At 37.7% G+C, this 22,667-nt stretch overlaps 1 protein-coding gene across 1 annotated transcript in view; it reads left to right on the top strand.

The window, feature by feature from the left end:
- Positions 1 to 8,311, top strand: part of LOC128861261 (GTP-binding protein Rhes) — a 44,237-nt gene extending 35,926 nt beyond the window's left edge. Inside the window, exons 3-4 of the mRNA XM_054099253.1 lie at positions 4,706 to 4,889; positions 7,832 to 8,311. Of these exons, the coding sequence (XP_053955228.1) occupies positions 4,706 to 4,889; positions 7,832 to 8,234 (587 nt within the window). The 3' untranslated portion in view covers positions 8,235 to 8,311. The remainder of the gene's footprint in view (positions 1 to 4,705; positions 4,890 to 7,831) is intronic.
- The last annotated feature ends 14,356 nt before the right edge of the window (positions 8,312 to 22,667 follow it).

Below are 22,667 nucleotides of genomic sequence, written 5' to 3' on the forward strand. Positions count from 1 at the left end.
TTCTGTAGCCATTTTTGAACAAAATGTGTCAAAAGATCTCCTCTTAAGACGTGGCGGATTAAATTATCCTACCAATTTTCTTCTTCACTATAGTTAATGGCAAACTTGGTAATATATCATCGGTGAGTGGAACTGTTTCTAAAGATGATTGTGTCCTGGTATTTACAAGCTATAAAGAGAAAACCTAGATAAATTTCGCCTATCAATTAATCTGATACCTTAATTTCTACTTACTTATCAGAATACATATTGACCAGCTTAAAAGGAATTCCATTGGTTAAGGGCCAATGAATTGCTTCTTTCTTTCCATATATTTTAACTCAGCTATACAGCTGGCCTAACTTAACATATTCAACAATAAATGAAGACCTTGTCAAATCTCAAAATTCGACCCGTCCTAGTGTACGAAGAAAAATGCGCACATGCACCTGCGTTCACTATGAAAGCTCTCTTGTCTGTGTCTGTAGGTTGACATGTTTTGACAGTTCTCTTACTTTTGCGCTTGTTTGTCAATTAAAGCCTCATTCCCATTGTTCATTTTGTCCGATATTATCTACTATATATGTCCATGTAGATATATACGTACATATTTACAGTATAAATATGTAAGTGAACGCATATTTATGGTCCTCTGAATTGCCATTTGGAAGTAGCAGCAAACAGTAACAAAAATACCGCATGTGGTGTGCATAAATTTCTTAATTTGCATTTTTTACTTGCGTGCGGAGCAAAACCAACATACACCCTTCGACAAAGTGATGATCAATATATAGACCAGTTTTGGCTATTTTTCTGCTTTTTTTGTTTGATGCTCATTATTGGTTTTTTTTTTTTTTTTTTAAGAAAAATATAGCTCATTTTCTACCAAACAACTATGCAAATCCAATTCTCAGTCAGAAGAGCTTGAATCAAAATCTCTCGAACATCGAGCAATGCTGTCAAGGATACAAAACATTATTCCATTGAGGTGTGTATTACCTGTTATGGAATGTTAACCACGCGAAAAGAATGAGATTTGAATTCAGTAGTCAAAGAAAATATAACTGTACTTTGTTACACTGACGGATACAAGATGGGTTGTGGCCTCGACGCCGGTGTATATTCGAAAGACCTCGCAGCTTCCAAGTCTTTTTGTTTGGGGAACTGGAATAGTATCTTTAAAGCAGAAGTTCTCGGGATAAAGGAAGCTTGCAGGAGAATTAGAAACCATCCACAATAACTATCAGATAGTCAAGAAGTAATCTTAGCTTTAAAGTCACCTATAACCAATTCAAAAACGGTCATTTAGACATCACTCTCATCTCGGTACCTGGCCATAGGAACATAGAAGGAATTGAGAAAGTTGATGAACTGACAAGACAGGTGGCATCCTATAACGAATATAACGAATACGAAACAGTAGAAATAGACTGTCTCCAAGAAGTGCGCAAAAGGCAGATCTTCTCTCTATTCCAGAAGCAGCCGTTGACAGATGGACTAACAGAGATACCTGAAAAATAACTAAACAAACGTGGCCCAATTTCAATAAATCCAGAACTGATAAGTTGTTAAGAAAGCCACGAGCAGACATTTTCCGAATTGCGTCAACAATAACCGGCCACTGACTTTTGGGGAACATGCCAGGAAGATGGGGTGGCCGTACAATGATAGATGCAGAAGCTGCAATCAAGAAGAATCTAAGGAAATAGTCCTTCACTAACTGTGTTAGTGCCCAAGTCTGGGTGCTCTATGACATAGAATGCTGGGGGAATTCTCTATGGTTAACTTGAAAGAAATTGCAGTAAAGAAAATAGACGACATATGCAGATTCATAGAGAAATCAAGATGGCCCGACTAATAAAAAGCAGCGGTTCTACAAGTGGTGAATTAATATAACAACTTTTGTGCTAATTTGGTCTGGGATGTGTCACTCAGACCACACTGCCACCAGTTACGGTAGCATTAAGGGAACTTTGGGAAGATTAAAGACTTATTTGCACAACGAAAAAGGAAAAGAACGACTCAATGAATTAGCGCTGCTAACTATTCACCGAGATATTGTAGTCACCACCGTAAAAATACTTAATATTTTGGCTAAGAAGAAAAGGAGAATCAATATTACTTTGTGAATTCACTGGTTTTTTGATTACTTAGTACATAGAAAAATCATGCGTACGTTCTACTAGTTATAAGTGCCCATTGTACACAAGGTGAAGTCCAAAATAAACAAGACTGGCGTCATAAAAATGTTTTTGATAGCGCCATCTTTTTAATGAGTTAGTGCGTTAGAAGTTACATCTCTAGCTGACCTCCAATGAAAGCTTGGTGACATTCGATTCAGTGGTAGCGGAATTACTGCGTCTCAAGTGTCAGTAGGTTTGTGTCATCGGTACAAAAATGAGTTTCGAACAAAGAGCTAATATCAAATTGTGTTTTAAAATCAGTGAAGCGTTTACCGAAACATTTGAATTGATGAAAAAAGTTTATGGCGACGATTGTCTATCTGTTTCCAGAGTTCATGAGTTTACACGTTTCAGAGATTGTTGTGAGAACATACCTACAACTAAATAGCAATCATTTACCGCATTCGTTTATGGCTCCCTGCGACTTCTACCTACTATATTTGAAAAATTGCATTTGGCCATGAAAGGAAACCGTTTTGCGTCCGTAGAAGCCATCCAAAAGGCTTGTGCCGACATCCTGAAGGACATTCCGGTCAATCACCTGAAACACTCTTTCGAAAAGCTTTTAGATCACGCAATACAGTGTATCGAGCGAGAGGGGACTATTTTCAATAAATAAACTCCAAGTTATCAGAACAAATCTCCTGTCGTTTCTATTTTAGCTCAGTATTGTTTATTTTGGACTTCACCTTGTATTACTTTATAGATAGATTTTATATGGTGATCTCTATGATTACTATTACAAGTTTCTTGAAATTCGTAATGCTAACGTTACAGTAAGAATTTTTCAGCAATTGGCGTTATACAGGGTTTGATTGAAAAGTAATGAGCCTTATTTTTTTTTAAGCAGTTTTATTAAACCTTTTGGCTTATACAACTAATATTCTTTAAAATAGGACCCTTGAGCGTCAATACACTACTGGTAGCGGTCCTTCCACTGCAGGAAACATTTTTTAAATTCATCCGCCGGAATCGCGTTCTATTCGGCTGTCACAGTTTTTTGGATCGCCTCGATGGAGTCGAAACGCCTCCCCTTTAGCTTTCTTTTCAGGCGCAGGAACAAGAAGAAGTAAGGAGGGGACAGGTCTGGGCTGTAGGAAGGGTGGGGAAGCACCGGAACCCCCATCTTGGCCAATGCAGAGGTGCAGGGGAAGGCGGTGGGCGCCGGCGCATTGTCGTGATAAAGGGTCTAATTGTTGACGAGGTCGAGCCGAACCCGGGCGACGCGGTTTTTCAGCCGAAGGAGCACTTCTTTGTAAAATGCCGCGTTTACAGTGCTTCATGGAGGTACAAACTCCTTGTGGACAAGGCTTGTGTGGAGCTTTACGCAAAATTTGATCGAGTAACGTTGCTCCAACGATCGCTGCATTTTCGCCACTGCAAAATCCTAACACACTTTTAAAACAGATTTCACGCGCGGAGCGATGTTGACTGCACCGCTGTTGCCAGCGAACTGGGATCGGTTTCTAGTGGAAGGGCAAGGTTCTACGATCATTTTCCCCACCAGCCGATTCGGTTGATCGCTTGGCAGACGCTCCGCGCGGGAAGGCTCATGGCTTTTCAATCAAACCAAATCAATGGTATACGTAATAGGGCAATAATCTGCGAAAAAATGCATCTATTCTACATAAATTAACCAATTTATTGTTTAAGCGATTCATTAAGAATTTTCAGAGTGAACCCCCAAAAAGAATTCCTAAATCCGTTCCTGAATTTTTCTATATCTGCATTTATATGGTTTTCTTAAAAAATTAGATATACTTGAATAAAAAAAAAACATTCACAAAAAAATAGTTTTGACCTGATGAGAGATGCTGTACGTCGCAAACGGCCGGAAATGTGGGCTAACAATTCTTGGATTTCGCATGATGATAACGCGCCATCGCACCGACACGACAAATTGTGATAGATTATTTGACTAAACACCAAGTAAATAGCATCGTGCAAGCACCGTATTCACCTAATATGGCCCCGTGCGACTGCTTTCCTAAGTTGAAGTTACCACTTCGTGGAAGGAAATTTCAGTCGATAGAGCAGATCAAAGAGAATGCGATGAAGGAGCTGAAGGCCATCCTTTCGTCGGCCTACCAGGGGTGCAGGTGCATGGAGGACTGGGTTAAACGTCGACACATGTGTGTTCCTCCAGACGGGTCATATTATGTTTTTTATTATATTTATTTTTATTTAAACATTTCCGGTACTTTCTGATCATAGGGTATGAATTAAGAGCGTACAGTTTGACTTCTGGGCACACGCACATTCATTTTCGCTCACAATAAACTTCCGAACTCACTTCAGAATTAATTCATTCAACCGAAAATCGTTAGCAGCAAAATTTCATTCCAGTTGCGAGTTCATTTATTTAGTTTTTCTTTTTTTTTTCTTTTTTTTTTCTTTTTTTTTACTAGTATATACTTATTACGCTTCTTTGCTTTGGAAAGTTGATCGATTCCATTTTGTGATTTCATGCGGCGAAAGCCAAATTCTTGGTTGCAATTATTTAAAAATTTGCAAATTGAAATTTATTTTTTCCCCCATTTTAGGCGATATTTTCATTTTAGTCTTCAGCATGGATTCGCGTGAATCCTTTGAGGAAGTGGTGCGTTTACGTGAAAATATACTCGAAACTAAATGGGCGGCGCTTAATCCAGGATCTGGTTTGAAGAAGAAAAGTTTGCCAAAAATTCCAATGGTTATTGCCGGAAATAAATGTGATCGTGAACCCAAGTAAGTTAAATCAACTGCATTTATAACATTTCTATTATTATTTCAGTGACAGAGTTCGCTATTCGCACGGCACCCATCAACGTGGGTTTGGGTAAAGATGAAATGACAGCTGTTGATGCAAGAGAAATCCGAAAATGGGGACAAGAATGCAAGAAGAAGAAGAAATTACACAAATGTGACGTCAACCACACAGTAGTTCTATGAAATTCGGGGAGAACTAAGTAGCGGTACCGCGATCGGTGTCGCCTTATTATTCTGGAGAGAATTCAGAAAGTGTGACCAACTTAAGACCGTTAACCGGCTCTCAGCGAATTTTGAAGAAATCAACGGATTCGCTGAAGTAATAGCGGCTTGTTTACGACAAAACTGAGATTTTGTTGGTGATATAAGAAAAAATCAACACAGCTATTGCTCATGTTACTTCTCTGCCGTGTGAAAATAGCTGATTGGAAGACCGTACGAATACGAGTGAAATGAGAGGGCAGAATTCTACTGTCTAATCATCTATAAAATGGCATTTGAAGTTGTTCTTACAATTTTGCTGCGGATGGCTCAACTTTGTAATCTATCAGCATTGTATGCTCCTATTATTCAGTACCTAAGTAAGATGTAGTCTGTTCTGTAGAGAACGGCCATTTTCTGTAGAGTTCGTTGATAGTTCACCACCAGTATACAATTGAAAGCGACAAAGCTTAGAGCGCTAATTACCGCTAGACTGTCACTAAATATGAATACGAGGGGGGTATAATAGTATAAGTACATAAGATTTGGCGAACTGTCCAAAATTCACCTCTGTCTCGCCGATAACTTCCTGATTTGAACTAAATTATTTTCCCGTGAGCCACTGTTAGGGAACAAGAAAAAGTCGCAGGGAGCCGGCTTGGGCGGTGAGTACGGGGGCGCGGCAGAAATTCATAAGGCAATTCATACAGTTTGGCGGCGACAACTCCGGATGAACGTGCTGGTGCATAATCGTGGTGAAACAGCACCTTCTTTTTCGCCAAATGCAGCCGTGTCTCCTCCAATTTCTTCTGAAAGTGGTCCAATAACTCACTGCAGTATTGTCCAGTGATCGTTCTTCCTTTTCCTAAAAAATCCATGAGGACGACTACGTTGCATCCCAAAAACTCGTCGCCATGACCTTTCTGACCGATAGGATTGTCTTCGCCTTCTTTGGAGCAGATTCACCGCGAGAAATCCATCGTCTTCATTGTTGCTTAGTTTCTGGTGTGTAAAGATGAATCCAGGTTTCATCAACGGTGACAACTCGTTACAAAATTTCCTTCGGATCTCGCTTAAATTGATCCAATTTTTTCATCGCCAACTTATCATGTAAAATATTAATTGCCGTTCCGGTGGAAACACCTATGACCTCTGTTACTTCGCGCACTTTCGTTCGACGAGACATACCTTATCAGAGCATTTTCAGCGATAGCAGTCTCAATCTGGTTGCCTTTATATGACTATGTAATACAGCTTACTCTTACACTTTTCAACTTTGAGTAAGATGAGAAGTTGGAAAACACTGCCAATTATACTTGCGTGGAGAATAAGCGTAAGCTGCCGAAGATGGCAAATAAGTCATCTGCACTTGTAGTGACGCATAGGTTGGCATAGGTTATGATGGTAGTCGGTCTGTACGACCAAGTAAACCAAGAAATAAGCAAACCTGCCACATCTGGGAATCGGCAAAGCCGCACGTGATCTTCGAGAGCCAATGCATCGTCAAAGAGTGGTTATTTGGTTACCACCACACCAAACCCATTTCCTTTCAAAAATCCTGCTAGAAACGACAGTTCGGTCTAAGATCAAAGCGCTACATAGATAGTTAGGTATAGTGATACCACCGGGGCTGTCCCCTCTCCTCACTCTACGTTGTCCTCATTGAACCAACCTCTGGCTTTGATATAATTAACAAGACTTGTTATTTTTATATAGGCTACTTCTGCCAAGTTATTCAGGGAGCTTTTTCCTTAAATTGAACCTTCTTCTATCCAGGGCCATGCATCCGAATAGAAAGTGTTCTACGAGGGGTGCCTTTTATTTGGCACGATTTGGCAACCCTAATATTGCAATCTGGCAACTGACAGCTGTATCGCAAAGTTTGACATTTTACGAACTCAGAACGTTTTGAAATACCAGCGCTATTTGTGTTGTTTACAGTAACTTAAAAGATTCATCTCGGTCCAAAAATGGAATTAAATCGTGAACATTTTCGAGCGATTATTTTTTACAACTTTCGACGTGGATTAACTCAGCAACATTGCATGGATGAACTTAATTCATTTTTTGGCGATGAAGCTCCATCAAGGACCAGTGTTTATCGATGGCATGGTGAATTCAATCGTGGTCGTAGTTCACTCCAAGACGAATTTCGTGAAGGTCGTCCAAAATCAGTTGTTGTTCCGAAAACCATTGATGCTGTGCGCGAACTGATATTGCAAGATCGTCATGTGACCTATCGTGAGATTGAGACAATCTTAGGCATTAGTGGGACCAGCATACATTCAATATTGCATAAACATTTGACTGTCTACTGGCATGCCTACCAATCAGACAATGACCTGTTAGGACGCCGAGAAGATTTCTCATGTTTTTCCTCTTTAGTTTCAACAGTCGGTTTGTACGCCCCATATTCCATTCCGGGCACGTCATTCTACTAGTTGCACAGGTCAGGGACTGAACCCATAGCCTGTTGGCAGCACTGATAGTGTGGTTATCTATACAGGTAAGCATCAGTTGCTAAAGGTATAGGTATGTTCGCTTTGTCTGGTTGGATCGGTAATGTGGTAACCAATCTCGCCAGTTCATCTGCTTTGCAGTTGCCTTCTATGTCTCTATGATCCGGCGCTACATAAATACTCATTCATTTAAAAGATTTATCTACCTGTTTATTTTAAATCCTATTCTAAAATTTATTCAATTACTTTACTCTCTCGCAGAAATGTTCAACTGGACGAAGTGATGGGCTATATTGCCGGTCAGGACAATTGTTGCGTCTTCGTCGAATGTTCGGCGCGACAAAATTTCCGTATCGATGATCTTTTCTATGCACTCTTTATGGTTTCAAATTTACCATTGGAAATGGCACCGAATCATCATCGACGTGTCGTGTCGGCATTTGGAGCACCATCACCTTTGCCGCCGCACACCACCGTGAGTGGATCGAAAAAGAATGCACTCTCTATTAAGCGACGCTTCAGTGATGCCTGCGGAGTGGTAGCACCGAATGCGCGACGGCCCAGCATACGAACCGATCTCAATTTGATGCGCTCCAAGACGATGGCCTTGAACGAGGGCGAAGGAGCGGGTGTGACGCGTAGGAATTATTGCGGATTAATGTAAATGTAGGCAGTACTTATATATATATATGTGTATATTTACACGAATATCTACATATACATAATCTTATGTGTATTCGAGCGATGATTTCAGTATGTGATACAATCATAGAGAGTTCTAGTTAAACGCATGCACGTTAGGATATAAATAAATACAATAAACTTCTAGTGAAATATGAATAAATACATGCATGCAAATGCGTTAGCGAAAATGTATTTCAATACAGGTAAATATACACACATACACGTAGATAACAGATATACATACACATAATGCTGATTGTGGATATTTCGTTGGTGGTGAATCATCAGTGTTGGAAATTAGGAAATGGTTAGCGAAACAATTTATGCCAGAATTCTATGCGTTCGTAGATTAATTGATTACATTTTTTTGACTTTTCTAATGATAACGGTAATAACAGAATATCAATCAATAATAAGAGTTTAAATCATTGTACCTAAATGCCCAACTAATAATTTTATAAATATATTGTAATACTTATACATATCTGCTTTAATTTAGTATCTCGTCCAAATAAAATTATAAATAAGTAAATGCTAATGCCAACTGTAACTTAACCATATTTCCTTAAGTAAATCTAAGACATTTCAAAGGTTGGTTCAAAATGTACAGTGACGTGGTTTCGCATCGGTAACTTTCATATGAAATAGTATAGCTTATGCTTTATGGTATTTAATACCTAATATTAACCAGATTTATTGTACATAACTTGGAGAATGAGAAACTCTCTAATAAAATATTAAAATAATTTTTTAAATAAATCGTCATGCATTTATAAGATCGTAAACAATTTTTTTTAAATTATAGGTATTTAATGGTATGGCAAAACGATTGAAACTCGACATGTATGAACCTCTGAATGCCCCAGCACAATAGGCCCAAGCGTCAGTACAAACTGTAAGAAGTGCTATAAGTGCTAGGACTCGGAAATTTGAGACTTACATTTTTATTTAATATTCATTTAATTGTGTGTAAGGATAATGAAAATAGTTCTTGTAGCCTAGACAGGCGGTGGCGTTAATAGGGATTAACGACTTAATTCGGAATCATCTCAGAAATAAAACGCAACCAATGCGAATTGACAAATAGACTTCATTCTCATAACTTAAGCGGGTTAGACGAATTTTCGATGGCTACATTGACGAAATATGTAACCTTTTCTGAAATCTTTACCGCAAACTAAAATTGTCGAGGTCTCTGTTTATTTAGAATAATAGTTGGTCCAATGGGGTAGCTTCGGTTTTTATACTGATTCAAATGAAAAAAATTGAGTGTATAAGAGTTTATTTGGCATTAATTTTTTTTTATAAATTTTTAGTTTTATTTGTATGGAGATTTCCAGAGAGTTTGACCAGCAATAATGGGCCCACATAATTTTGCGTTTTCCTTGCTCTTGCCATTGTGAATTCAACTCTTTACAAAGCATTGAACAAGTAGCTACTTTGGTCCATAGTTTCCTAAGTAGTTCTTATTCAAAGATTTAAGAAGCACTGTAATAGAGGTAACCTTCCAGCGGGTAATAAATTGTAAATATGTCATCCACTTTAGGTTGGTATACGAGGGGGCCTCAATAAGTGCCCGTGTTAGAAATGAAGACACCTTTTTTCAAAAATTTTTATTTTTTTATTTTTCAACATAGTCGCCTTTTAAAAAGATACACTTCTCCCGACGCTCCGTCCATTTTTTTAACCCCTCCAAAGAAGAGGATTTGTACAGGTCTAAAAAATACGCCTCTCTCTGGCGATGACTTCCTCGTTTAAACTAATTTTTTCCCCGCGAGCCATATCTTCATATTAGGGAACATGAAAAAGTCGGAGTGAGTCAGGGCTGGGGTGCGCCAGCAATTCATAACGCAATTCATGCAGTTTGGCGGCGAGAACTCCGGATGAATTTGCTGGTGCATTATCGTGGTGAAAAATCACCTTCTTTTTCGCCAAAATGCGGCCGTGTCTCTTTCAATTTTTTGTGAAAGTGCTCCAATAACTCTCTGCAGTATTGTCCAGAGATCGTTCTTCCTTTTCCTAAAACATCCATGAGGATGACGTCGTTTGCATACAGAAAAAAAATCGTCGCCACGAAATTTCTGGCCAATGGGGCTGTCTTCACCTTCTTTGGAGCATATTCACCGGAAGAAATCCATTGTTTTGATTGTTGCTTAGTTTCTGGTGTGTAATGATGATTCCAAGTTTCATCAACGGTGATAACTCGACACAAAAATTCCTTCGGATCTCGCTTAAATTGCACCAAACACTGATTCGACGTTAACAGCCGCACGCGCTTATTGTTGCTTGTGAGCAATCGCGGCACTAATTGAGCCGACAATTTTTTCATCGCCAACTTATCATGCAAAATATTAATTGCTGTTCCGGTCGAAACACTTATGGCTTCTGTTACTTCGCACACTTTCGTCGATCAGCGAGAATCATCTCGTGTACTTTCTGAATGATTTGCTCGGTTACCACGTCTGCCGGGTGTCCTGGTGGCACCTCAACAAAAACGGATGTTTGCCCACGTTTAAATTCTAAACTGTGGTTATAGATGGCGAAGCGTCCTCATAGACAGCATCCAACTTTGATTTTATCTTCTCGCATTTTTCCCCATCCGAAAACAAAAAGTGAATTACGGAACGATACTGTTCTTTTTCCATCTTAGCGAAAATCACAAAACACGAATAGCTGCCAAATCCAAACTAGCTTATCAATCAGACTGAAATTTGTTTCGCCGTCGTTTGATAGATGGCAGCACACGATTTTAACAGCAACTTCCCTCAAGAACGCCTTCTGTCATCAGACACGGGTGCTTATTGAACCGCCCTCGTAAAGAGAAGAGCAGCAAAAACAGAATGCAATGTTAGTTGTTCGAAATTACATTAATTGTTTTGTTATTAATTACTTTGTACTTCTATTTGAAATTTTCATTAATTAATATTTACATACGCATATGCATGTATGTGTGTGCATATCTATGTATATGTGAAAAGCTCATTTTTACTACATCAATTAAAAACTCGAGAATTCTAAGGAAATGTTAGCTTTGCTGTGAAAAGAAATCAAAATTCATTTGTGAAAGGGTGCGGTTAAATAAAATATGAGATGCAAATCAAAAGCGGAAGCGATGAAATATTTTACTATGTAAGTACAATAAATAAAGCAAACACAAATTACAAATTACCATTGTAAAACAAATGCCACTTTAAGCACACCGACTACTGTTCCAAAAGAAGCTGCAATTTATTATATCAAATAACAGAAAAAAAAGAAAAATAAAAAAATAAAAATGAAGAAAAATAAAATCAAATGAAGGAAACTAATTCCATATCTACAGAAACCCACCAAATCTTTACGCACGTGTATACATACATACGTACCTATATCTACTCTTGTATTTGCTCTAATACTTTTACATTTACTTGCTCTCCGTTCTAAATGTGGTTTCATATCAAACTAAAATACAAATGCATACTATCAATATTTAACTATACAAAATATACATACAGACACACAGACACTAATAGACTATAATTTATATAATAAGCTAAAATTGTATTATTAGAATATATACATACGGATGAGGATTGCCAAAATAAAAAAAAATGTTTTCTAAGTGCTAATGGTGCTCGCACTCACCAACATAAGCGTACGCCTGTATCAGCTGACACGTTGAAACTAATGAGAGACCCATGTAAATGAATTCTCACCACCGCAAATGAATTCTCACCACCGTTCCGTTCCGTAGTATCGTGGATAGTTGATGTCGGCTTTGGATTGTTTCCGTAGAATCGTGACAGCTGATTGCTCTCTGGCCCCACAGCGTTGCCAAACAGTGCATTTAGAAATCATTTACAAAATAAACTTAGAAAAATTTCAATGTTTTTAATTGAACTATTTGCATTTGGTGGTTTTTGACTTTCATTTATTATACAATGAAAAATTGTAACTGATACCGCGGATGTGTGAAAAAGTGTGTATGCAAAAATATCAATGGCAACATTATGTCAATACACCCAAACACAAACTTGCACAAACCGATGTATTGTGTAAATATGTATGCGAGTAAAAGTGATTTTCTACGGGATAAGTTTAGCTCAATTTTGTGTATCCTACGAGCAACGGAAGATACTACGATATGTTGGTGAGTGTGAGCACCATAACGCCTAAATTTATTCCATAGCCAAATCATTTATTCCCTGGCCAAAAAAATGAGAATTTTTTTTTTATTTCCCTTTTTTTAATATTTATCAACGCTTTGAAAATTATCACTTAATTCTCATGCGGGAAACGCACTTTTTCCTAGATTTTGTATAAAATGTTTACAGATCGATGAACATCGTACCCTAGGCTTTATTAAAAAATACTTAAGCCTCTAATGCAGGAAATAATAAAGTGTTGAAAAAAAAGCTTTTCATGGTGAAAATAGCTTTAATTAATTATCAATAAACCAAGTTAAAAGAAAAATAATGAAAAAATTTTATATTTTGCTTTTTTTACGTTGCCTTATATAAAATCCAGTTGTAAAGTATAGAAAACAGTTGAAAAGCAGAAAAATATGATATCTAGTCCATGAAAATATTTTTTTTGGCAAAAAGTATTTACGTTTTATTTACTCTGTTATCGTTTTTTGAAAATGAATCGCTCACATTTCAGTTCTGCTTTTTCGCCATTTGCACAAAAGTGAGGTTATGTCGAAATGTCATAAAACTATAAGCAATTTTTTGCCTAAAAGTTGCTTTGAAGCCGTGGGCAGACAAACATTTTGGTAGCAAACCACGGACGTTTCAACAGGACTCGGCACCGTCTCACAAATCTCGAGTAACCCAAGACGGGGTAAAAAATAACGTTCCGAACTTCAAAACGTCCACATAAGGGCTCTCAAATTCACCAGATGGGAATCCGATGTATTATTATCTTTAAGCATTTCTTTATTTATTCTCTGGAGAGCAAAGTCCGAATTAAAAGCTTCACCAGTCGCGAGGCACTGAAAAAAGCTATTGTCCGCGAGTTGGCCAAAATACCTGCAAGTCACATTCGGGCCGCTTTCAATTCGTTTCCGGACCGTCTCAAGGCCATAGTCAAGGCAAAAGGTATTCATATCGAGCAAAAGCAAATTAATTCTTAATTTTGTATTATTTTCACACATTTTTTACTTTGAATTAAATAGAAGTAATTTTCCAAACTAAATTTATAGCCTTCTTAATTGGTTACACTTCGAGTGCCGGAACCTGAAGGTTTTTTTTAAATTTGTTTCCTAAGAAATAGTTAATTTTGTCTTTTTTTATTAACAATTCTTAGACATTCTTTAACAGCGTTATACAACTGAAACTAATATAATAGCTCTCCATAAGGTCTGATACTGTTGTGCTTTTTAATCGCGTTCGAGAAGAACTCAGCCGAAGTAAGCTGGATGGAGGCCCGGAGCCCGTTTTGCCACTCCCTGCTGCAGCCATCAAAGCCAAGGTTAGCAAACGGGTTACTACAGCCCACAAGCGAGCTTATCAGGCTGAGAGGGGCTGCAGATGGTCTAAACTGATGTTACCTGTCATGTCCGAGCGACTGTCGCAAATCCTCCTGCCATTAAGCAGAAGGGGACTGCAGACGGCTGGTTGGACTGATGACGGGCCATTTTCTGTGGGCAAAGCACATGGAAAGGTAGGGTATCTCAGACAGTGTACTCTGCCCAGCTTGTGAAGAGGAGGATGAGACGGCGGACCACTTCCTGTGCGACTGCCCAGCCTTCGCTAGAATCAGGTTTGAGGTGTTTGTCACAAATGTGTTAAGAAGCCACCACCTTGGCTCCTTGGCTCCACAAGATCTACTCAGATTTCTTCGGAGGTTGGGTAGATTTATAGAAAATTAAAAGGGTATCCGATTGCAGTACAATGAACTTAATTGTGTCTGAGTGCTGTACTTGTACTAGTTGTCCCGACAAAAAAAAGAAGCTGGATGGTACATCATGAACATGACTAGTCGCTGTTTGAGAGTCATGTCAATTGTTTTGTTACTTCAATCACATTGGTATACCAAGATCATGACGAAGGTCACTATTCCTTATGCGTTTACTATGCTCCGCAGAAATTTTGTTTTTCAGACGTTGGATAGAGGTGATGTATTAGGTTGGGGAATACATTCGTAGCGTTTTTAGCGAAGACTTTTATTTAAACAAAAAACAATAATTATTATCAATAAGTTAATAAACTCTTTATATGCTCGCCGTTGCTGTTTACAACCTCTTCACACCTCTCGACCAATTTGTTGATGCCGTTCGGGCAAAAATCGCCTGGTCTGGTGTCAAAGAAATTGTTGAGCCAGTCTTTGTTATCGAAGGTAACGCCTTTCATATGGTTCGACAGAGAACGGAAAAGATGGTAATCAGACGGTACAACGTCCGAAAAATACGTCGAATGCTGAAGGACCTCCCATTCGAGCTCTTTGAGTGCGGCGTTGATGCCTTGTTCAACGTGGGGCGTGTCGGTGTCGTGAAGGAGTAGGTTTGACCATGTCGCTCAGGTCTTTCTCATTGATGTGGTGTAGCTGGGCAATGTAAAGCACCTTATTGACCACGGGATTCTTTTCGAGCACCTCTCAGTTCCAAGAAACACATATCTTGATCTTCTTTGGATGAAGATCCGGCTTGACTCTCGGGCTTAGCGTATCTCCTGAAACCACCCACTCCTTTCTTTGATCCATATTGATATATAGACACTATTTCTCATCTCCCGTGCTCCATGGCGGGCGAGATCATGACAGGCAATTTCAATTTTTCGTTGAGCTCGTGAGGCACCCAGGCTCTACATTTTTCGGTAAATCCTATTGAATGAAGGTGATTGAGAATCGTTTTTTGATCGCTGTTTTTTTTCTGCCAATTCACGACTGGTTTGTCGGCCGTTCCTCTTCAAACGTGAAAATATTAACTTCATCGAATTTAGAAGGCCTTCATCAGGCCTAATGTGATTGAAACTTATCAGCCTTTTTGTTAATAAATTAAAAAAATTAAAATAAGTTAGTAAATAATTTTTAAAAAGTCATTGCTTATTTATTACTAGGGCCTTTGAAAGTGTTCGGTCCAGTTTCGGGTGAAAATGGCCCAATTTCAGCCTTCAAAATCGATGTTAGGTCGTTTTCTCTTAATTTTTAAAGCGTTAGCGCCAAGGGATAGATTTATAACAGTAAAAACATAAAATAATAGGTGTCAAATTTTTTTGGCCAGAGAACAAATTTAGAGGGTCGCATTAAAAAAAGTGTTTTTTTTGGCTCATCCTAATAGATAAACAAACATAGGTATATACATACATATATGAACGCATAATAGCCCCCATATCTAGGAATAAATACACGTACACACATTTAAATAATATTTAACTATGTAATAATGTGTTGTCGAATAACTCATTGAATGGCTTTAAAAGTACTTACATACATACAGACAAATGTATTTAAAACTCTATATACAATTAAATATTATATAATAAATATATTAAATTTCTCGCTTAAAAGTTTAAATGAAAATTTGTTAAATTATTGAAGTTCAAAGTGATCGATAAGTTTAAGCGAAAATTATACAATTAAAAAGTCATTTTATATGTACTTAGAGTTAGTTTACACACACCTAACATACATATACATATGTATATAGTATACATATTTTATGTACAATACATTTCTGTAGGTGCAGTACTTATTGCATATAAAAAAGTTGAAAATGCCGCAGAAAACCTTTCTTGTATACATTTTTTCTTTCAAAGTCATCTCCATGAGATATTATGCACTTGTGCCAACGTTTTTTCCAATCTTCGAAGCACTTCAAAAAATCATTTTTTTATTTTGTTCAGCCCCTCCTTCGATGCCGTCTTTACCTCGTCAATCGTAGCGTAGCATTGTCCTTTCATGGGCCTCTTTAGTTTCGGGAACAAGGAAAAGCCACAGGGGGCCAGATCTGGGGAATACGGCGGCTGTGACACCATTAGTGTGTTTTTTTTTGGACAAAAAGTCGCGCACAAGCAACGATATGTGAGCAGGAGCGTTATCGTGATGCAAGAGCCAATTTTTGTTCTTCCACAAATCCGGGCGTTTCTGGCGCGTTGCTTAGCGCAAATTGCGCATAAATTGCAGGTAATATTCCTTATTAACAGTTTTACCCTGTGGCAAGAACTCATGATGCACAACGCCCCTGCGATCGAAGGAAACGGTAAGCAAAACTTTTACATTAGACCGAACTTGGCGCGCTTTTTTCGGTCTTGGTCCGTGCAGCAGCTTCCATTGAGATGATTAAGCTCTGATTTCCACGTCATAACCATAAACCCACGATTCGTCACCAGTTATGACCCTCTGGAGCAAATTTGGGTCGTCGCGGACAGAGTCCAACATCTCATTAGCAATGTTCATGCCATGCTGCTTTTGGTCGAAATTGAGCAGTTTTGGTACGAATTTTGCGGCGATCCGTCTCATGCCAAATCATTGAAAAAAATCGAATGGCACGAGACAATCTATATGTCTAGGTCTTCAGCAACTTCTCTAACGATGATTCGACGATTGGCCAATACCATTTTCTTCATTTCATCAATTTTTTATTTTTTGTTGAAGTGCTCGGGCGTCCGGCACGCTTTTCGTCGTTCACACCTTCTAGGCCTTCTGAGAACATTTTGTACCACCCATAAACGTTGCTTTGGTCCAAAGAAGCTTCTCCGTATGACACAGTCAACATTCGGAATTCATCCGGCACTTAATTTTGTTTTTCACACAAAATTTGATACAGGTTCTTTGATCCATCTTTTTGAATAGGTAAAAATCGAGGACGAGCCGAAACACGTGCAAGCAAAGCAGCTGTCAACAATTAACTGAACATTCAAAATGGCCGAACTCGTCGCCATGAGTGAGAGACATGAGTACCAACATATCGCCACAAAAAAATCTAAATTAGAATATACGTAACCTGCGAAAATTCAAAATTCCCGATACTTTTTCAACACCCCTCGTACACACATATATTTATTGCAGTAAGTGAAGCAAATTTCAAAAGTGCGAAATATCAACACAGCGTCGCCAGAAAGAACTTTTTGCAAAATAAATAGAAAATTATACCAAATTCACATACGCAATCAAAACTTTATTATACACAGTTGAACTGTTATACATAATATATGTGGCGCAAAATTAATCACCCTATGGGAAAATTAACAATTTTTGCCTAGCGCCCTACATCAATCGTATTTGACGCAGCTGCAGTACTAGGTTGTTCAATAAGTTTTGTGGCTCGACAAGGAAAACACAATTTTATGGCTTGAAGTACAATTTATTGTTCAGCATACTCTCCCTGATCATCAATTGAATTCCATTCCTGAGGTGAGAATCTGGAAGAGCTGCAAAATACGCTTCCACAGCTGTTATGACCTCACGATTTGATGAAAATCGCTTTCCACGCATGCATTTTTTTACGTCTGGAAACAGATGGAAGTCGCTAGAGGCCAAATCTTAATCTGGTGAATACGATGGATGTTCCCGCAGCTCGAACTTTAATGGATTTTAGCTACTGTCGAAATCCGCTTTTGACACGTTGCTTTGCCCTGTTGTAAAATAATTTTTTTCTTTTGCAAACTGGGTGTTTTCTTAGAATTTTTTTCTTTCAATAATATTCAGAATTTATTGTTTTACCAGTTTGCAAGTAACAGACAAAAAAAATTTTTTTCGCATCCCAAAAACTTTGATTTCTTGAACGAAGTCGTTTCGCAGCCGTTTTGAAGTACTTTGACCTAGACTTGCAGGGAAATGGGCTAATGCGTAGGTTGGTGCGGTTTTCTTCGCTTTCTTTCCATTTACCGGGGTCAATTAGAGCTGAGGCTTCGCTATTTACATGGTGGCGTAGTCTCTCCATATGAGCGATTATGTTGATCGAAGTGGCAACTGATTGGATACCAAGGTCCCGTTCGATATCGGTGTTGCGTACGTACCAAGGTGCGTTAACAGCGCATCGTAGTACCTTATTTTGGAATCTTTGTATGGATTTTATATTAGTTGAGCTTGCGCAGCCCCATAGGTCGATCCCATAGGTCCAAATTGGTTTAAGCACCTGCTTATTGTATAGGGATAAGGCTGATTGGTTGCCCATAAACCAGTACATACACAGTATGTTCAATAAATAACATAACTTTTCAGATGTAGAATAAAACACGTATCGTACTGTGTTTGAAAGTTATTTTTTATTCAAAATAGTCACGAACGAAATAGAACGATCAACCAATTTCTGCATGGACTTTTTTATGTCATCTAAGGGAATGTTCTTCAACACCTGTGTCACGGCTGCTTGAATGGCTGGAATATCATCATAAAACGCAATTTTCATGGCAATTTTCAATTTAGGAAAAAGAAAATAGTCGCATGGTGATAGATCAGGAGAATACGGAGGGTGGTCGATGACACAAACATGTTTTTGCATCAAAAATTCACGAACATTCACCTGCATTATCATGCAATAAAAACAGCTGTTTCCCCTCCGGATATTCAGGTCTTACACGAACAATTTTGACCACAAACGATGTAAAACTTGTAAATAGTATTCTCCATTAATAGTTTGACCTTCTGCAACAAATTCCTTGTGTACAATACCCTTGGATCGTAGAACGTGATCAACATTGTTTTGATTCTTGACTTCTGAAAACGCAATTTCTTTGCTTTTGGCTCCCCTTTCGTCTTCCATTCTGCAGATTGACGCTTAGTTTCAGGGTTATATTTGAAGCACCATGTTTCGTCACCAGTTTTGATCGAATCAAGAAAATCTGGATCGTTTTCAGCTGTTGAAATGATGTCTTTACAATGCTCTACACGAGCGATTTTTTGATCTTCATTTAATTGGTGTGGAACAAAGCGTGTACAAACCTTTCTTTTACCCAAATCGTCAGTTAAAATTTTCCAAATAGTACGAGGAGATGAAATTAATTCTTCAGCCAACATTCTTACAGTGAAATTTACTTCAACAGCAATGATTTCGCGGACTTTTTCCACCAACTCAGCACGATTACTTGCTTCTGGACGATCACTTCTTTCATCATCATTCAAATCTTCACGACCATTTTTAAATCGTTTAAACCAATTATATACATTTGAACGAGCTAAACAATCATCACCATAAACTTTTTGCATCAATTCGTACGTCTCACTAAATGTTTTTCCAAATTTAACACAGAATTTAATATTTGCTCTTTGCTCCATTGTATTTTTACGACCCAAGCACGAAACATACTGTCAATAAAAGGCTCGTAACTTTTTAACCTGTCAAACGATTTACATGAAGTTGGCTGCGGTTGAGAGCTGACGCTTGTACCTTTTCAATATGATCAAAGGTTAATAGATAGCTCCACGTGTTCCATGATTTAAATAAAAAGTTCTGTTATTTATTGAACATACTGTGTATTTCTAAATCTGATATCTAACTCTTCTTTTTTCTTTTTAACGTGAGCATTCCATTTAAGCTTGGTATCTAGTGTCATACCGAAGTATTTCACCTAAGCTTGGTAAGCTTTTTCGAAAACGCTCTAATGTAGCTGAGAAAGTCACATTCGAATGTGTTTTTGATCCATTGTTAGCGAATGCGGCGCCCATTGTGCACACAGCTTTTTCAAACCCAATACTTCAGAAATAATATTGCTTACAATGCCCAATGAGATGTTTAAAGTTTCTACTAAATCTCTTTCAGTCACTTGACATTTTTCCAATACTGAATACAGTATCTTACGATGTCTGGTGTTGTTGCTGTTTTCGGACGTCTTTGGCGTGGATGGTATTCAAGGATTCTACGACCACTTTTAAGTTCAGCAACCCATCTTTTTATTGTACTATAGTAATTAATGGCGAAAAGTCCCTGTACACTTTCAACATTCGTTCACAAATTTCGTTTGGTTTTATATTTTCCTAAAATAAAAATTCAATCACTGCACGATACTTGATTTTTTCCATTTTAGATACTGTAACACATCCATACTAAATAGCTTTTAAACAAATAATGATAAAAGATTGAATTGAAACTCCACATATGTATATTGATACCACCAAACAAACAAAAATTAGGCCAGTAAAAACTTATTACAATGCTTACGCAAAACTTATTGAGCGATCTAGTATACTTCCATTGCTTGGAGCTGGTAAAGGTTATTCATTAAAAAAGTTATTCCACAACAAAACTGGACGACTAATTTTGCGCCACCTTGTAGAAAATCCTTTCGTATAAACATTGTTTTCTGATAAGCCTTTCCTTATACACATTGGCTTTTTGCATTGTGCTTGGTGCAGGCAAAGTCTTTCTCATATACAATAAGTTCTGTACTCAACTTGCATATAATAAATATAATATGGCTTTAATAGCTACTAACTAAATAATTCATATTCAAAAATTAATTATGACGATTACACACATACACACATATGCATACATGCATGTATATTTACCATATATAATAAATATAAGTGCATATAAAAATATACAATAAACAAGCAGCAAATTGTAAATTATGCAAAATGCAGAATTCGAATTGTTGCCTATAAACAATACGCATTAAATGCCTAATTATTATAACTGTTAAATACATTTTTGTACTTTATCGTTCAGAGGGCTGTCAACATTTTTATGACAGCTTAGACATAGATTTTTGTAATGTAAAAACCAAAACTGTGTTAAATAATTTATTTAAATCTGTTAATATTTTTACTTTTCATATTTTATTGTTAAAATTTGAAATTTTGAATTCAAATAAATGCCCGATAGAAAAATTCTGATAATCCGTTGTATATCGATTAGTAACGCCGTTATGTGTTTAAAGGTTTTTGAAAAGAAACATAAAAATGGTGGCTCGCCGCAAGAAGCAATAATTAACACTAAAATACCAGAGCGATCAAATGACCGCTTTTGAGACTTTAATCAAAATTATTAAATTCCTGGTTTTTATTTTTCTTGAACTTACTGCACGACTTTTTCTATAATATATAGCTGTTTAATTTTTCAATATATATGTATTCCTCTTCTTCTTTCGTTTTTCCTGATAATACTATGTACTCTAACGTTGTCTACCATGAGCGGTCTTTTTTTCTGGATTTCAGTTCCTTCTTCGAATTCTCTTTTCTGACTTCAATTGTCTCAAAATGTTTTCCACGGAGCGGCAACTTGAGCTTGGGAAACAGGAAAAAGTCACATGGAGCCAAATCAGGCGAAACGGTGCTTGCGGAACGATATTAACATTATTTTTGTTCAAATAATCGCGAACAAGACGTGAAGTGTGAGCTGGTGCATTGTCGTGATGCAAGAACCATGACTTGTTGTCCCACAATTCCTTCCTTTTAAGACGAAAGTTCTCGCGCAAACGCTTTAAAACGTCTAAATAATATTCAGCGTTAACCGATCGGCCTTGCGGAAGGAACTCCGAGTGCACCACACCTTCGTAATCGAAAAAGACAGTCAGCATAACCTTAATTTTTGAGCGGCTTTGGCGTGGTTTTTTGGGTTGATGTACGGCCCTCTTTGAACGATTTGTACCACTGGAAAACACGTGCACGCGATAGAGCAGAGTCCCCGTAGGTTGTCTGCAACATTTTTAAGGCGTCTGAAGCCGAAATTTTGTTGGAATAACAAAATTTCAAACAAATTCTTTGTTCAACTTGAATTTCCATCGTTAAATTCGAAGAACACACTCGAGCTTGACTTGTTTACAATAGCACAGAAAACAAACTATGTGACATATCACGCTGAAATTTGCCATGTAAGCTTACAACAGTCCTACCATCCAACAAAAAATTTATTTTTGCCATATGTCATCCGCGGACCGGACCATAAAATAATGATCATTCTTAGATTACTTTCTCTCTACGCGACATTACAAATATTTGCGACGTGATTAGTTCTATTTTTTAATAATAAAATAGGCTGCAGAATTTGAGTAATAAACAAACAAAACGAACTAATTTCTCCATTTTATTATAGGTGGATTTTTCAAACACAAATTCAAAAATTTAGCCCTAAAATGTCAATGCAAAGGAAATTGCTGGAAGAAATAAATAATATAAGCGAACTATGCTCTGAAGTTGATGAAGAAGAAAATTCTGGGAGTGATGATAATATATACCTATAATCAATTAGACACTGACTCTGAGCGATTCGACACAGATAATTACGATGAGAACATTGTGAACACGCGCAGGGGACGAAAAAGAATCTGATTATTCTCCAGTTCCGAAGATGAATGTGGAGAAAACGATCAGAATATTGAAACTTCAGTTGATGGAACTGGTTGGCAAAAAATTCAGCAAGGTTCTGGATCTGGAAGATCTCTGCTTCATACTATTTTCAGAAAAATATCAGGGGCAACGGGATATTCGAAGCGCAACATTATGAAGGGCAAGGAGTGCATTTTCGTAGATACTTGACCAGGGAATTATAAAT

The sequence above is a fragment of the Anastrepha ludens genome, chromosome 4, assembly GCF_028408465.1.
Source record: "Anastrepha ludens isolate Willacy chromosome 4, idAnaLude1.1, whole genome shotgun sequence".
NCBI lineage: Eukaryota > Metazoa > Arthropoda > Insecta > Diptera > Tephritidae > Anastrepha > Anastrepha ludens.